Here is a 16,835-nt window from a genome sequence, read left to right as displayed (position 1 = left end):
TGCGGGGTCGGTGGCCACAAAGCCAGGTGCGTCGCAGGATGGTGGACAGTGTGTACCGAACCCGCTCCCTCGGGGTGGCGGCAGAAGGGCTCCCGGACCAGTACGCAGATGGAGAGGCGGCGCGCGTGTGGCAGCTCTACATCGGGGACACCAGCAGCCGCACCGCCGAGTACAAGGCCTGGCTGCTCGGGCTGCTGCGTCAGCACGGCTGCCAGCGGGTGCTCGACGTGGCATGCGGCACCGGGTGAGCCTGGGCGAGGGACGGAGAGCGGAGGAGCGGGGCCGCGGGGCTGCAGGACCAGGGCCGGGCACGTCGGGGCAGCCTCCGCCGCTTGGGCCAGGAACCGCGTCTGCCGGGGCGGAACGGGCAGGGCGAGCGCAGGGTGGAAGCCAACGGGAGGAGGACGCCAAGACCCGGCTGCGAGCGAGGGTGGCGGCACAGCGGGTGGGGACCGCGGTTCGATCCGGTAGCGACAGAGCTGGGCTTTGGGCCAGAGCCACATGAGATAGGATCCTGGCTCTAGCACTGTTCCTCGGGTGATGGCATTTGTTAACAATTAACATTTGCTCAGCAGTTCTCCGTGCCAAGCGCGGTGCCAGAAGCTTTTGACACATGTTTTTTAAATCCCCACAAAACCCGAGGAGGTAAGTAGTAGTGATATCCCGTTTACAGCTGTGGAACGTTGGCCTCAGGGAAGTCAAAAATCCCCCATCTGGTAGAGAGAAGCGGAACAGGCTGGTTGGGGTCTGGCCTGTGCTCTGGAAGCCACCCACCTCCCTCTGCTGTGCACAAGGCACTGGGCTTCAGGAGCCTCAGTGTGCCTCCGCTCTCCAATGGGGATTGCCCCACAGGATAGCCATAAGGGTTAATGCGCATTGGGAGGATGTCCGACTGAATAGGTGCTAAAAACCAAAACGCAAAGTTGCTTCCTAGTGGTAGGAAACAGGTTTGCCAGGTCATTGGAGGTTGGCAGAGCGAGCCTCAGGAGAGGAAGCAGAGGGACGGAGTGTGAAGGATCCCTGACTGCTCCTCTGCCTCCCATGCCCTGCCTAGGGTGGATTCCATCATGCTGGTGGAAGAGGGCTTCAGCGTGACAAGCGTGGACGCCAGTGACAAGATGCTGAAGTATGCTCTGAAAGAGCGCTGGAACCGGCGGCGGGAGCCCGCCTTCGACAAGTGGGGTATGCTGGTCTGGCCCGGGCTCCAAGGCTGTGGCTCTCTCTGTCCTGTGATCCTGGGGTGGGCTGGTTTGTATTCTTCAAGGGCATAGCAAAATGACTGTCACTTCCCTGGAAAGAGAGGGTTAGGTACCAGAATGAGATCAAGCAGGAGGGGCTAGTTTTAACTAGCTTTATAATGTCTTGCCCCTCCCCCAAATGAAAACTGATAGGCAGAGAGTCTTCCTTCTCAACCATGGCTTCCTTCTCTCTTGACCCCTCTGCCCCTTCACCCTCCACGTCCATAATGATCCTCTACCTCTAACTGGATGTAGAGTCCCTGTGTATCTCTTTTTTTTTTTACAGACGGAGAGTCAGAGAGAGGGATAGACAGGGACAGACAGACAGGAACGGAGAGATGAGAAGCATCAATCATTAGTTTCCCGTTGTGTGTTGCGACACCTTAATTGCTCATCGATTGCTTTCTCATATGTGCCTTGACCGTGGGGCTACAGCAGACCGAGTAACCCCTTGCTGGAACCAGTGACCTTGGGTCCAAGCTGGTGAGCTTTGCTCAAACCAGATGAGCCTGCGCTCACGCTGGCGACCTCAGGGTCTTGAACCTGGGTCCTTTGCATCCCAGTCCGACGCTCTATCCACTGCGCCACAGCCTGGTCAGGCCCTGTGTATCTCTTGAAGGGGAAACTGAGGCAGAACTGTACTTGGTGGAGATGGGTACGGCTGGTACCATGATGCCAGCCTGATCTCCTCCTCTTGGCCCCCAGTCATTGAGGAAGCCAACTGGATGACTCTGGACAAAGATGTGCCCCAGCCACCAGAGGGTGGCTTCGATGCTGTCATCTGCCTTGGAAATAGTTTTGCCCACTTGCCAGATTGCAAAGGTGAGAGGGAGTGGGTGGTCTGGAACATGACCCTTGCTTTGCGTTACATACCCCTTCCACAGCCGCCCCAGTGCCTGTGCTGCCAGACCAGACTATGCTTTCTGCCCTTCTCTGCCTTGGCACTGGCAGCCCTGGGAGTAGGAAGGTGGGAGGGAGCCCAATGCTGGGGGCCCTGAGCAGACATAGCACCTCTGCCCATGCCTGGAGTTCAGGAGACCAGAGTGAGCACCGGCTGGCACTGAAGAACATTGCGAACATGGTGCGGTCAGGGGGCCTGCTGGTCATCGATCATCGGAACTACGACCACATCCTCAGCACAGGCTGTGCGCCCCCCGGGAAGAACATCTACTATAAGGTGGGCCCCTGAGGGCGGGCCCAGAGTGGGCAGTGAGAGCCTGGCGTCCAGGCCCCAGAGGTTGCAGAGACTAATGCAGCCTGCACCACCACCTACAGAGTGACTTGACCAAGGACATCACGACATCAGTGCTGACAGTGAACAACAAGGCCCACATGGTGACCCTGGACTACACGGTGCAGGTTCCAGGCGCTGGCCAGGACGGTTCTTCGGGCTTGAGGTATCCACTTGGCTAGCTGGGGAAGAGGGGTGTGTGGCAGAGGGCTGGGGGTTGCCCAGGCCACCAGTCCTCACGGTTGGTCAGGGTCTCTGTTGCAGTAAGTTCCGGCTCTCCTACTACCCTCACCGTCTAACATCCTTCACGGAGTTGCTCCGAGCAGCCTTCGGGGGCAAGTGCCAGCACAGCATCCTAGGGGACTTCAAGCCTTACAAGCCAGGCCAGGACTACATACCCTGCTATTTCATCCATGTGCTCAAGAGGACGAGCTGAGCACGGCCGCAGCTCACACAACCCTACGCAGGCGCTGCGAGGCTCTGCCAGGGAGCTCCACACCAGCAGCTCTGCGTGCAGATCCTGGGGGTGTGGGGAAGGCCAACTGCAGCTGTGGTGCTGCAGGGATCTGGGTTCAGGCTCATGGAATGGCGGACAATACAGCCTGTGCCTTTTTCGGTTCCTGCATGCCTTGTGTTTGTGTCAGGATCGGCTCCTGTGGAGCCCCCTCCCCTCCCCTCCGTTCCCCCTCTCCTTCCCTCTCCTTCCCTCTCCTTCCCTCCCCTTCCTGGTGCTCACTTTTCTCACAGCCTTGCCTTTCTCCTTCCACACCACCACGCCAGTCTTCCAGACCACACTACCAGCAGAGGGCAGCATACACTTTATTTTTAAGCCACAAACCAAAGAAAGCTCCCTCGGGGCCCAATTCCCAGAGCTCCAGGCCCCCACCCCTCTTCCTGAACAGACGGGCCTTAGTCTTGGTGCTGGCCTGGAAAAATGGACGGGGGTGCCTCTTGAACTCTCTAGGGGCGCCCCCACTTGGCACCCAGGGGACGTCCTGGAGGTGAGGTAGGCAGCTTTCAGGTGGGTCCGCAGCAGCCTGAGAGACCTTTGCGCTCTCAGGTCTCTGGGGTGGGGGATAACTAGGTACCGTTAGCCACTGTGGGTGGGGACGATCCCCGATTGCAGGAGGCTCCTAGCAGGCTGCGAACTTGCGCTGGATGCGCTTGTAGCGGAGCAGCTCCTGCTCGCTGACTGAGGGCTGCAGCCGGCCGGCAGCGTGCAGCAGGTCCTCCATGGTGAGCAGCAGTGCTGAGCTCGTGGGCTCCAGCCCTACGGGCGACAACAGGGAGGGGAGGCCAGGGTTCCCACCTCAGCAGGGGAACTCTGGCTATGCCAAAGCAGGGGACAGTCCTGGGGGAGCACTTTCTTGCCCGGAGTCCCCCAAACGTTGAGAGTCCCTCCCCTAAAACCCAGACCGGGCCTGTTTTTCCCACTAGCTTTTGGGTTGGCCTCCAGGACTGGCCAGCGGCTCACCTTCCTCCAGGTCCCGAACCCTGCGTTTGAGGGCAGCGGTCATGGCGTCAGAGCAGAGGGAGTAGAGGTCCGCGCCTGTCAGCTGGGGCGGGCAGCGGTCCAGCACATTCACCAGGCTCACAGAGGGCTCCAGCTTGAATCTGTGGTGGGGACATAGGAGAGAAACTTTTACCCGGCACACCCGACTCCTTCCAAAGGCATCCCTGGCCAGCGTGTTCTGCACATTGCACTTATCCCGTGACCGCCCAATGCCCAAACCCCCCGGGGGTCTCCAACAGGGCGTACTTGCGTGTGATGGCACTCAGAACACGGAGCTGGGAGGCACGGTCCTCGCTCACCCCCACAAACACCAACTTGTCAAATCTTTAGGGAGAGAGGTGGGCGCACGTCAGGGAGCCCAGCATAAGCGTGAGTGAAGAGGGCACAGAATGGGTTCAGAGGTCAAGGGCCAGACCGAGACCGGCCCTGCGGAGGAAAGGTACAGGGTGTGCACCTGCCAGGCCGCAGCAGGGCGGGGTCCAGGAGGTCTGGCCTGTTGGTGGCTCCGATCACAAACACATCCTGCGTGCTGTGAAGCCCATCCAGCTCGGCCAGGAGCTGAGACACCACCCTGCGGAGGAGGAGTGCAGGTGGAGTCCTCGGCCCATCCTCAGCTTCCACCCTGCCTGGGGTCTCTCCCCTGCAGGCCTTCTCCCCGGGGCCCTCTGCTTAGTCGTGCCCCACGTACCCTTCTATTGGCCTGCTCTCTTCAGCGTCCCACACCCAAAGCCACAGCCCTTGTTAGCTTGCATTAGCCTATCAGAACTGGAAGGGCAGGAACTCTGCGTTCTGAAGATTGCTGCAACCTAACTCCCAGCCCTCTGTTCTGGACCCCAGACTCTACCTGTCCATCACCCCTCCAGAGTCCCCACTTCGGCCCCGGCTCGGGGCCAAGGAGTCCAGCTCATCAAAGAAGATGATACACGGGGCCGCGGCCCTGGCCCTGGCGAACACTGTGGAGAGAGAGCCCACGGGAGGGGGACGCTCAGGGGGCTCTGGAGCCAGGCTGGGGGGGAGAAAACCCGGTGTGACAATTCACTGCTAGCACTCCAGGTGACAAGCCCCACTGGCAGGAAGCTGATGTGGAAAGGAAGACTAGGGGTGACCACAGGCAGCCTGAGGGTCAGGGGCCATCGGCGCTGGGGAAGGCCGGGAAGCCCTGGCTCCGGCCCTCACTCACCTTCCCGTACATTCTCCTCACTCTGGCCCACGTACATGTTGATGAGCTCTGGCCCCTTCACGCTGAGGGAGAGGGTGTGGGGGGTAACGCCTGTTAGACGCCCCGGCACACCAGTGACCTCCAGGCCGGCCCCTCCGCCCCCCAGCCTGCTGCACGCTCAGCCCGCCCGCCACCCCTCCGGGCCCCCTCGCCACCTGAGGAAGGTAAGGCTGCACTCGGTGGCCACCGCCTTGGCCAGGAGGGTCTTGCCGGTGCCCGGGGGCCCGTGCAGCAGGAGGCCCGAGCGCCGCAGGCCCAGGCTCAGCAGCTCGGGGTGCTCCAGCGGGAGCTGGATGGTCTCCAGGATCTCCTTCTTCACCTCCTGCAGCCCGCCCACGTCGTGCCAGGACACCGAGGGGATCTAGGGGACGGGAGGTGCACGCTGGGGCCGCCGGGAGGAGGGGGCTCCACCCCGCCTCCGAGGGCCTGGCGCCCTACCTTGGGGGCTCCGACGGCCTGGGAGTGGGCTGCCTGCAGCTGCTCCAGGGCCTGCCCGAAGTCCTCAGCCAGGAGAGGGAAGCCAGCAGCACACAACTCCGCCTCGTCCTCCTCACTCAAGCCACCTGCCAGGCTGCATAGAGAAGCTCAGGCGTCTGGGGGCCCTGCCCCGAGGCCCCACCCCATCAGGGTCCCGTTCCCTCCCCCCTTCCTCATCAGCCCCAACACACCATATCTCCTCTCGTCTCCTTTGCCCTTCTGTGCCCAACTTTCTTACCCAGAGTTCCTGATCCTGGTGCAGGCCGCCCGGCTGCTGTGGGCCAAAAGGGCATAGAGATCTCCTATGACAAAGCCCTGGGGGACAACGGGGAAGGACACATGAGTGGGACACAGTAGGCAGCAGCCCTTGGGTGGCAGGCCCCCCAGCCGGAGCAAAGGCCCACTGTTGACACCCTGGGCTTCTCCACCCTCACTGGCAGGGCGGCCGGCCTGAGTTCCCGCAGGAAGAATGCGGGGGGCCAGAGCCCCGTCTCGGTACTCACTGCGCACCGCCGAGCCAGCTGCGCCAGGTTCACCTCATGGCCCAGGGGCAGGCGGGCAGTGAGGGCCCGCAGGACGCTGAGCCGCTGCCCCTCGGACAGCGCGGGCACCTCCAGCTCGTGAGGGAATGCGGTCTGCACGTTTGCAGGCAGGTCCTGGGCCCGGCTTGTGGTGGCCACAACCAGCAGTGGAGGGGAGCTGCAGACAGGGCGTGGGCACTGAGGGCCTGAACAGCTGGCAGCTCATCCTGAGGCTGGTGCGGCAGGGTGGGAGGGGCGGCGCCGAGATGGGGTAGGGAGAGGAGCGTCCAAGGCTCGGGGTAGGGGGACCCTGTGTTCCCCCCACACAGGGAGCCGACTGGGAGCAGAGGTTGCGCTTTTTCTCCAACCTGGTGCTCCCCAAGAAAAACCAGGGACCACCCCCTACTCCCTCTGGCACCGCTGAGCTCCACAGAGCCCTGGGGTCAGCCTGTTGGCAGCAGACAGTGGAGCAGCCATGGAGGGGGTGAGGGCTGGAGGCTGAAAGGCTGCAGGGAGGGAAGGGGGGGCCCCACTCTGTGTAATACCTGGTGAGGGGGTCCTCCTCGAGGAGGAGGCGACACAGCGTGGCCACCACACGGGCGTCCTCACCGATCCCGTCACGGTCGCGGCCCAGAAGGTCCAAGGCTTTCAGCAACAGAACCACAGGCCGGCAGCGCCGGGCCCGGGAGAAGGTGGCCTGCAGTTTTGTCTCAACAGCCCCACTGCTGTCTGCACAGAGGCTGGAGCAGGGCACCTGGGGAGGGGGTCCCAGCGGGCCTGTGAGCAAGGGGCAGGTGGGACAGGCAGGAGAGTGGGGGCGGGGACTCAGAAGAAGGCACAGGCCACCTCTTTTTGAAGGGCAGGGACGGGGGGTGGGTAGTGTAGGCCAAGTTCTACTTGTTTTTTACCCTAAACTCATTCCATGGACTGTACATCAAAATCTTGAAACCCCCTCCTTGAAGGCATCTCTCGGGAGCTGAGCATATAAGAACATGGCTGACCCACTGGGCTGAGGGGTTGGGGCCAGGCCAGTAGCCAGACGGAAGAGGGGAGAGGGGGAGGGAGAATCTGGGCTGGGGGGAAGCAGTCGGGGTGCTACCTTCCAGGTACCCTCACCTTCAGTAAGTGGAGCCCGAGGCGGCGGCAGGCAGCAGCAACCGCGGTGGTCTTCCCGCTGCCTGGGGGCCCCCGGAGAAGGACACTGCTAGTCCCTGTCAGCAGGGCACCCCTGCAAGCGGAGAGCAGACTCTTGTCTCCTTCATTCGGCCCCCCCCCCAGTAACAGATAAACCCGTGGATGTAGAGAGCAGACACCCTGATTTTCCTGGGGGCGCCCCCCTCCCCGGGCTGTCTGCACGTGGTGAGGCCATCTTTCCCACACCACCTGTGGTGCTCCGGCAGCCAAAACTAATTCCCTTCTGTCACCACTGTGCCTTCAGGAAAGCCCTGACTGCTGTGTCCGGTTTAGACTGTGCCAGGATAGAGAGGGGCCTGTCTACACTTGGGCCAGGGGCACGGGGAGCTGTGTCTCTCAGGGTCAAGGTGTGAGGACCGATGCCTAGCGGGCTTCCCAAGGGGAAGGGCAGTCTCAGGGACAGCGGTCCCTGCGGAGATTTTTTCTGCACAGCCAACCCTGGAGGGTGGATGTTATCCCAGGACAGGGGTCTGAGAATCTGCTTACAGAAAGGATATGGGCTAGGGGCCTTGGCATACTGGTTTGAGCAGGGAACACCTTACAGCCCTTCCCTCAGGGAATTAGCACCTACTTGTTGGGCCTGCTGCCCCTCCGGGGATGCTGCCAGCAGGCTTTCCCCACCCCTCTCACCCTGGCTGGAGGCGAGGTTTCAGGGCGGCACACAGCTCAGCCACCAGGGCCTCCAGGCCAGGAGGAGATAAGCTGCTCCAGAGACTGGATTCTCCTGAGGGGACCCTTGGAACAGGGCTCAGGGTGGAACCCACCTGGGAAAGATGGGAGGAACCTTTAGTTTCTAAAAGTTGTTCCTGTTCCTTTCCTCGGGTCGTCTCCCACCATAGGGCCTCACCAAGTACAAGGAGGTGTGGGTGGTGTCGGCCAAGTAGGCACGGGTGGGCCCATCCGGAGCTTCCCCAGCTGTTTTCTTCACTTTAAAGAACATCTCCTGCCACCTGCAGGGAAGAGGCCCAATGAATCCGGGATCCAGACCCACAGATCCCCTCCCCAAGGGCAGGTGGCTGCCTCAATCACAGAGGTCCAAGGCCCTGGCCAGTTCGCTCAGTGGTAGAGCGTCGGCCTGGTGTACAGAAGTCCCGGGTTCGACTCCCGGCCAGGGCACACAGGAGAAGCGCCCATCTGCTTCTCCACCCCTCTCCCTCTCCTTCCTCTTTGTCTCTCTCTTCGCCTCCCACAGCCAAGGCTCCATTGGAGCAAAGTTGGCCAGGGCGCTGGGGATGGCTCTGTGGCTTCTGCCTCAGGCGCTAGAATGGCTCTGGTCGCAAAAGAGCGACGCCCCAGATGGGCAGAGCATCGCCCCCTGGTGGGCGTGCCGGGTGGAACCCGGTCGGGCACATGCGGGAGTCTGTCTGACTGCCTCCCCGTTTTCTTTATCTTTAAAAAAAAAAAAAAATCACAGAGGTCCACTGCAGGAACAAACGCAAGAGCAGCACAAATAAAGGCCTCAGACATGCAGGGATTGGAGTGGGGGAGTTGGCGGAAGGAAAGCAGACGGTCCTTTTTATCTCCCTGACTGGACCACACACATCTGGAGGGCAGGAGCTATGCCTGTCCTCCACATCCCTCACGACCACTGACCACCACCACTCTTAGAGAGTCATGGGGGCAGGGGGGTCCAGGTAAATGACCTGGCCATTTTCAGTGGCTTCACAATAGTCTCTCTCAGCCTTGGCTGGTTGGCTCAGTGGTAGAGCATCGGCCTGGCATGCAGGAGTCCCAGGTTCGATTCCTGGCCAGGGCACACAGGAGAAGCGCCCATCTGCCTCTCCACCCCTCCCCCTCTCCTTCCTCTCTGTCTCTCTCTTCCCCTCCCGCAGCCAAGGCTCCATTGGAGCAAAGTTGGTCCTGGCGCTGAGGATGGCTCTATGGCCTCTGCCTCAGGTGCTAGAATGGCTCTGGTTGCAACAGAGCAACACCCCAGATGAGCAGAGCATCGCCCCCTGGTGGGCGTGCTGGGTGGATCCCGGTCGGGCGCATGCCGGAGTCTGTCTGACTGCCTCCCCGTTTCCAACTTCAGAAAAAAAACAAAACAAAACAAAAAACACAATACAGTCTCTCTCTCTCTCAAATATGTACCCACCGAGGCCCCCCAAAACCTCAGAGGGAAGGGTCTCTTGGTTCTTACTTGATAATAACACCTGATGACTAATGATTCTGTTTGGGCTGCACATTAGGATTCTCTGTGAAACTTTTAAAAATCAACATCTCTCACATATTGTATGATTTTTTTATTATATATATATTTTTGTATTTTTCTGAAGCTGGAAACGGGGAGAGACAGACAGACTCCCGCATGCGCCCGACCGGGATCCACCCGGCACACTCAGGAGGGGCGACACTCTGCCCACCAGTGCCCGGGCCATCTTTGCTCCAATGGAGCCTTGGCTGCGGGAGGGGAAGAGAGAGACAGAGAGGAAGGGGGGGTGGAGAAGCAAATGGGCGCTTCTCCCATGTGCCCTGGCCGGGAACCGAACCCGGGTCCCCCGCACACTCAGGCTGACGCTCTACCGCTGAGCCAACCGGCCAGGGCTATTGTATGATTTTTATTCAACTGATTAGTGGTTGCCAGGGACTGGAAAAAGACGAAAATAGGGAGTGACTGCTAATGGGTAGGGGATCTCTATTAGGAGTCATGAAAATATTCTGGAATTAGGTTATACAACCTTGTGAATATACCAAAAACCATGGAACTGTACCCTCTAAAAGCATGAATTTTATGGTATATGAATTATATCTCAATGAAAAAAATTAACATTTTCCCTTCTGTTGGAAAAAAAAATAAAAAGACTGCACAGGCCCCAGCTTCCCCCATTCTGTCCCAGTAGGTCTGGGGGGGGGGGGGCTCAGGCATCTGCAGCTTTCAAAAGCTCCCCAGTCACAAACAGGGCTTTGCAGTCACTGGCTAGTGTCACAGTGAATTAGGGTTACTCCATCCACTGCTACTGCTACTGCAGATAGCAGTTTCTAGCCCAACTTCCTAGATAAAGATGTGATCAACTATTCATCTCTGTAGAGTCCTATAGCCACAAAGTTGCTCCCTCTGGGAGCAAAAGGGGAGTGGTGGGCATGCCTCAAGGTGGCAGGGGGAAGCACATCACATTAGTAGAAGGAAATTCTTGTAACTATTATGGTAGGCAGTGATTATGTTAAAACCTAGAACATAAGGAAAAGTGTGTCTTATTGGTAATCATTATAAATAAATAATGGGTCTATAAGCTAAGATCTCAGTCAAGCCCAAGATCCTGGGTCAGAGTGCAAATGGCCAGAACTGAGGTCCAAGGAGGAACAGCACTCTGGTGGAGGGTCAGAGAGAGACTCCTCCCGTCCTCGGAGGGTGGCTGAACCACTTCACTGAGTCCAAAGGCCAGAACTTGAAAACATTTCTGGATTCTGATGGGGAACACTGAGTTGTGTTCACAAGAGCCAGGTGGGAGCCGGCGGAGCGGGCTCCCATTGGCCTGGTTAGGGAAGCGGAACATAGGGCAGAATCTGAAGAGGCACCACCCCTGCAGGAAGCTCCCTGCAGGGCTTCCCTTACCAGGTCCAGCGCAGAGGGCTGAAGCACTCATCCTATCTGCCCTTGGGCCCAACTGCCCATCCCAGCCCTGCTTTCCAGGACCTGCTCAGGGGGGAGTTTGTGCTCAGCACCCAGAGGAGGGAAATAGGTCTCTAAGGGGTTAGAATGACAGACATCCAGGAATAGGAAGGGCTTGCTGGTCTGTCTCAGGAGGGCTGAGTGGCCATTCTCCTTTGAAAGTACAAACAGTAGATATTCTGCAGTTTTTCTACAGAAAGCTAGTTCATAGACACTTACTATATTTAAGATGTGAGACAGAGGTGGGAGTGACTGATACATGCCAGCCTGGCATTTCCCATCAAGCCCCAGTTGTAGATTTAATCAGGGAAAGCTCAAAGAGCTGCCATGAGCACGGAGACGGCCACAGCCCTGAGACTGAGCAGTGGACAGAACCAGACTCTGAATGTTGATTAGGAATAAATCAGGCACTCCAGACAAGGCGTCTCTCACGGGGCAAAGGACCCAGGCTGGCTAGACCTGACACCTTGGTCCTGACAGCTCTGATACTCAAGTTCTCACAAGCTGCTCCCATCCCCTTATTGAGATTTCTCCCAAAGTTGGGTTTGTGTGTCTATCAGTTGTGTTCTCCTAGTACAGGGGTCGGGCACCTTTTTGGCTGTGAGAGCCATACAATGACCCATGTACCTTACGCATTATCCAATAAAACTTTGGTGTTGTCCCGGAAGACAGCTGTGATTGGCTCTAGCCATCCGCAACCATGAACATGAGCAGTAGAAAATGAATGGACTGTAATACATGAGAATGTTTTATATTTTTAACGTTATTATTTTTTTTTATTAACGATTTGTCTGCGAGCCAGATGCAGCCATCAAAAGAGTCACATCTGGCTTGCGAGCCATAGGTTCCCGACCCCTGTCCTAGTAAATCTCTATAATCAGTGCTGAATAGAGGGCCTGGCTGGGGTAGACGGACTACACATTCTCTTCTTTTCACATAAAGCCAAAACAGTCTCTGAGTTCCTTGCCTCACTATTTGATAATGAACCTCTGTGGTCAAGAATCAACAGGAGGAGAAAGGGTGGCCTCTCTGTTTTAAGATTCATGGTTCAGTTATGCTCTATTTTTCATTCTGTTGAGGATAAGGTATGAGAGAAGGCCTTTCGAGGATAGCAGCAATGCCTCTCTCCTCCTTTTGGGACATAAGACCGAAAAGCAACCCATGCCTACTCTGTCAATTAGAGCAGAAATCGGAGTCTGGGTCTCCTTATGTTGAGTATGTGGGGGGTATGGCCCAAGCCCTGGCTCAAACAGCATTACGATTGAAAATGAAAAATACCTGGCCAGTTGGCTCAGTGGTAGAGCGTCGGCCTGGCGTGCAGAGGTCCCGGGTTCGATTCCCGGCCAGGGCACACAGGAGAAGCGCCCATCTGCTTCTCCACCCCTCCCCCTCTCCTTCCTCTCTGTCTCTCTCTTCCCCTCCTGTAGTGAGGCTCCATTGGAGCAAAGATGGCCCGGGCGCTGGGGATGGCTCCTTGGCCTCTGCCCCAGGCGCTAGAGTGGCTCTGGTCGCAACAGAGTGACGCCCGGGAGGGGCAGAGCATCGCCCCCTGGTGGGCAGAGCATCACCCCCTGGTGGGAGTGCCAGGTGGATCCCTGTAGGGCGCACGCGGGAGTCTGTCTGACTGTCTCTCCCCGTTTCCAGCTTCGGAAAAAATACAAAAAAAATAAAAAATAAATGAAAAATAAGGGATTCCACCTTGGTCTATGCTTTACTTCACATGGGACCACCATTCAATTTGAGGATAAACCCCTCCCAATGCTAGCAGGCAGTGGTCCTTAATCTTTTGTCAATCACGTGCCTATTTGAGAACATGAAGATGCGTACTTTCTCTCCAGAAAATGTGTAACAAAATATTCTTATGTACAAAGTGATTCCATACCACTTGTGAGTAGGGGGTTGTAGAACTACCCCCAGATTAAGAATCCCAGCTGTAAGACAGGAGGCAGCTGCATACCTGGGCAGTTTCTCTGGGCTTCCTTCCAGGGCCTCTACTTGCCCAACTGTCGGCACACACAGAACATCCCCTTCCTGGACTGCCCTGTAACACAGCAGTGGCCCTGGTCAGCTCACAGGGGGAGTCAAGAACATGTGCCTGACACGTCCCCCTGATTTCCATCCCCAACACGAAGACTACTCCTTAGGGACCTACTGCCCACCCAGAGGTCACAAACAGTGGCACAGAGAACAAGTCTGACCTAGGATGAGCTGGAAGAAATGGCAGGGAGGCTAGAAAAGGGAGTCAGACACCAGGGAGGTGTGAGGCGGGATCCTAGCTCTCTTGGAGCTCTCTGGAATCAAAGCAGTTTTCCAATTTGGAATGTCCGGATTTACCTCAAAGTCCAGATTTCTGCTCTGTTGTTTGCCTGAGACACCAAGAGGCTTCTAGCCACAATATTGCTTAAAATGTGGCTTTTTAAAATCAGAGGCTCTGCCCTGGCCGGTTGGCTCAGTGGATAGAGCATTGGCCCCACATGGATATCCTAGGTTCAATTCTTGGTCAGGGCATACAAGAGAAGCAACTATCTGCTTCTCTCTCTCTCTCTCTCTCTCTCTCTCTCTTCCCCACTGAGGTGGGGCTCAGGTGCTAAAAATAGTTTGGTTGATTGAGCAGCTGCCCTAGACAGGGGTTGCCAGGTGGATTCTGGTGGGGGCGCATGCGATAGTCTTTCTCACTACCTCCCCTCCTCTCACATAAAAAAATAAAATAAAATAAAATAAAATAAAATAAAATAAAATCAGAGGCTCCATGGTTTCTGAATCTAGGTATGATGGACTAGGAGAGCAAAGAGGGTGAGATGTTGTCCTCCTATAAGGGGTAACCAGCTAACCTGGGTGTCTGAAAGTGCCGGTAAAGAACGTGGTCATAATTTCCGTTAGTGTTGTAGTGGGGAGAGGACACAATTTCGATGTGTAACTCTTTGGCAAACGGAGGCCCAGGCAGCACTGAGCAGCTTCTTTTGTCTTCAGGGGCATTGTAGCCTTCCAAGTATCTCTAAGAGAGAAATAACCACCACCTTATAATCTTCTCCCAAAGTCAGGCTCTGCCCTATCTTTTAGCAGCCAATATTTCTACGTTTATCCTCTTTCATTCCCATAACCATAGGGCTTGTGGGAGGGAAGGCCTAGGATAGCAGAGTTAAATACCTGCATCTTCCCTAGAACAGAAACCTCTCTTTCTAATGACTACCAGGAAGGTTTCTGACTTTTCTGACGTTAGTGCCTAAAAGTTCCCTAGTAAAGAAAACCCTTCTGTGATACCTTTGAGTTGGACCATAACCACTAAAATGGCAGACATTTAATTCCCACAGTCCTTTGAAAGGCACCAGGGAGCCACTGGGATTGCTATTAAGTGGACATTAGTGGGGATACTCTGAATTCAGGCTGTGGGAAAAGGATATGATCTCAGTGAAATTAAAAGGGTTGGTTTAGCTGAATGAGCTCTAGTCTGAGTACTCCAGTAGTTTTTCCACCCTTCAGATGGAAACCCACTCCTGGCTCCCATTCATGCATATCTTACCTCTGTTCTTGACACCCCATGGCCCTGACTGGTTATGCCATCTAAAGGAACTTTCGTCAGTGATAGAAATATTCTATATCTACATGTGTCTACTGGGCACTTGACATGTGACTAAAACAACCAAAGAACTGAATTTTTAACTTTATTTAGTTTTAATTAAAGAGTCACAAAGTGGCTAGTGGCTTCCATATTGGACAGTGCAGGCCTAACCATACATCTAGGTGCTTAGTTAAACATTAGACTATATTTGTTGCCCCACATACAATGATCTTTTTGAAGCAAGCTCTGTAAAGACAAAAACCAAAAACTTCACTTGGATATGATATATTAAATAAAATATTAAAATTAAACATCAGGCACTAAAGACAATAAAGAGCCTTCCTTCAAGAAATTTATACTAGAATATAATTGGGGATTAGACAGATTACATGAACATAACAAGGCAGAATAAAATAAATTCTGTAAAAAGGGCACAAAATGCTATAGGAGAATAGGAGAATATCATGTTAAATTTTTGATGGTGAGATTATTAAAAGCTTTGTGAGGATGGTGGCATCTTTAGGTGGGTCCTGAAGGAAAGGATGAAAAAAGCATTTTAACAGATAAAGGCAAGAAGGCTAGGAAGGAATTTGAAGCCAAAGATAAGCATGAGCAAAAGCACTGAAGTATCATCCTCCATGCTACCCTGCACAATACTGGATGCACTGTAGCATTTCAACAAACACTTGATTAGACTGAGCAGATTAATGTATACCCCTGGTAATTTGTGCATCTCACATTTCACCTGAATAGAAGAAAAGCCCTTCCCATGCACAACCACACTAGGGAGGATAATGATACTTTGATTGTAGAGGAATGAATAAGGCTGACATTAAGCGAAAAGTCCAGATCTAAGAAGTAAGGGACCTAAATTTTACAGCTCTGGTTTTCCAATTCGGTTAAAACAAAGGGGGAAACCCTGGCCGGTTGGCTCAGTGGTAGAGCGTCTGCCTGGCATGCAGGAGTCCCAGGTCCAATTCCCAGCCAGGGCACACAGGAGAAGCGCCCATCTGCTTCTCCACCCCTCCCCCTCTCCTTCCTCTCTGTCTCTCTCTTCCCCTCCCGCAGCCGTGGCTCCAATGGAGCAAAGGTGGCCCCGGCGCTGAGGATGGCTCCATGGCCTCTGCCTCAGGCGCTAGAATGGCCCTGGTTGCAACAGAGCAACGCCCCAGATGGGCAGAGCATCGCCCCCTGGTGGGCGTGTCGGGTGGATCCCTGTCAGGCGCATGAGGGAGTCTGTCTGACTGCCTCCCCGTTTCCAACTTCAGAAAAATACAAACAAACAAAAAACAAAACAAAGGGGGAACAAGGAACATAAGCATTCCTGACCTCAGTGCTATATCGTACCTGAATTCTGAGTTCTCCCACTTCTAGGAGATCACAGCCGAGATTAAAAGCCAGAGTGGCAGGCACGAGGGCCAGTCCATCAGCGAGGGGCTCTCCCACCTGCCCAGAGGCGGGTCCCAGCCTTTCAGAGAGGTCCCAGCGAGGCTCTAGAACCTGCACCGTGGCCAAATGTGGCTGGGAAGTGTCCGATGACTCTCCGGCCCGGGTCACCCATACCCATTCGCCCTGGAAGAGACCGAGGCTACGGAGACAACTCCGGCTCACGCCCAGTGAGTCTCCAGTCCCTCCTAGAACTCCCCGGAGTCGCCGGACTGTACCAGAAACCGCGAAGAAGGACACCAAGGGCGCGGGTGGAGGCCGGCTGCTGTCCCCAGTCTCCCAGCCCAGTTTGGCCTGCCCACGGAGCTCTGTCACAGCGAGCCGCGTCCCTGGGCCCAGCAGCCCTTGCAGCGCCGGCCGCGTCTCCAGCACCCGCGGGCCGGGCACTGGTAGGGCTTCTCCGCGCCTCACCAGCAGCGGCCCGAGTCGCGGTCCGAGCCCGGGCCCTGGCGAGGTGCCCAGCAAAGCCCAGCTCAGCGCCGGAGGCCGCCGCACGGGCCGCGCCCGCACCCACGAACCGGAGCCCAGGGCCAGGAGCCGCAACAGCGCGCGGCTAACCAGCAGCTGTGGAGGCCCGGGCCCCTGCTCTTCGGTCCCCGTGCCCATTCCCTCCAAGGCCGCCACTAGCAGCGCCGGGCCCGCCGGGCTCTCCCCTGCGGGCCGCAGGGCCAGCACCAGGCCGTGCCCCGCCGCAGGCCATGGGCCCCCAGGCGGCAGCAACACCGCCAACGGGGCTGTCTCGCTCGGGAAGGGCTCCAGGACCCGTAGGACCGCCAGCACCATGGTGACAGGAGACCCAGGAGGAAGGCGCGCCTTCCGGAGCCAGA

General features: G+C 56.5%; 2 protein-coding genes across 2 annotated transcripts; one reads left to right on the top strand and one right to left on the bottom strand.

Moving 5' to 3' along the window:
- GNMT (glycine N-methyltransferase) lies at positions 1-3,088 on the top strand. The gene is made up of 6 exons (XM_066359386.1): positions 1-244; positions 1,055-1,182; positions 1,944-2,060; positions 2,273-2,415; positions 2,514-2,635; positions 2,734-3,088. Exons 1-6 carry the CDS (start codon positions 39-41, stop codon positions 2,903-2,905), a joined length of 888 nt encoding a protein of 295 aa, XP_066215483.1. The 5' UTR covers positions 1-38; the 3' UTR covers positions 2,906-3,088.
- A 170-nt stretch (positions 3,089-3,258) lies between these two features.
- On the bottom strand, positions 3,259-16,835 carry PEX6 (peroxisomal biogenesis factor 6). The gene is made up of 17 exons (XM_066359381.1): positions 15,910-16,835; positions 13,835-13,998; positions 12,961-13,044; positions 8,241-8,343; positions 8,024-8,157; positions 7,316-7,427; positions 6,745-6,953; positions 6,182-6,377; positions 5,917-5,993; positions 5,640-5,772; positions 5,357-5,562; positions 5,163-5,224; positions 4,827-4,935; positions 4,437-4,553; positions 4,229-4,306; positions 3,944-4,083; positions 3,259-3,739 (listed from the first exon to the last, which is right to left on the bottom strand). The coding sequence occupies exons 1-17, from the start codon at positions 16,789-16,791 to the stop codon at positions 3,603-3,605; spliced, it is 2,943 nt and encodes a 980-aa protein (XP_066215478.1). The 5' UTR covers positions 16,792-16,835; the 3' UTR covers positions 3,259-3,602.

The sequence above is a fragment of the Saccopteryx leptura genome, chromosome 1 (assembly GCF_036850995.1).
Source record: "Saccopteryx leptura isolate mSacLep1 chromosome 1, mSacLep1_pri_phased_curated, whole genome shotgun sequence".
In the NCBI taxonomy this organism is placed as follows: domain Eukaryota; kingdom Metazoa; phylum Chordata; class Mammalia; order Chiroptera; family Emballonuridae; genus Saccopteryx; species Saccopteryx leptura.
This window is presented reverse-complemented; position numbering and strand designations above follow the sequence as displayed.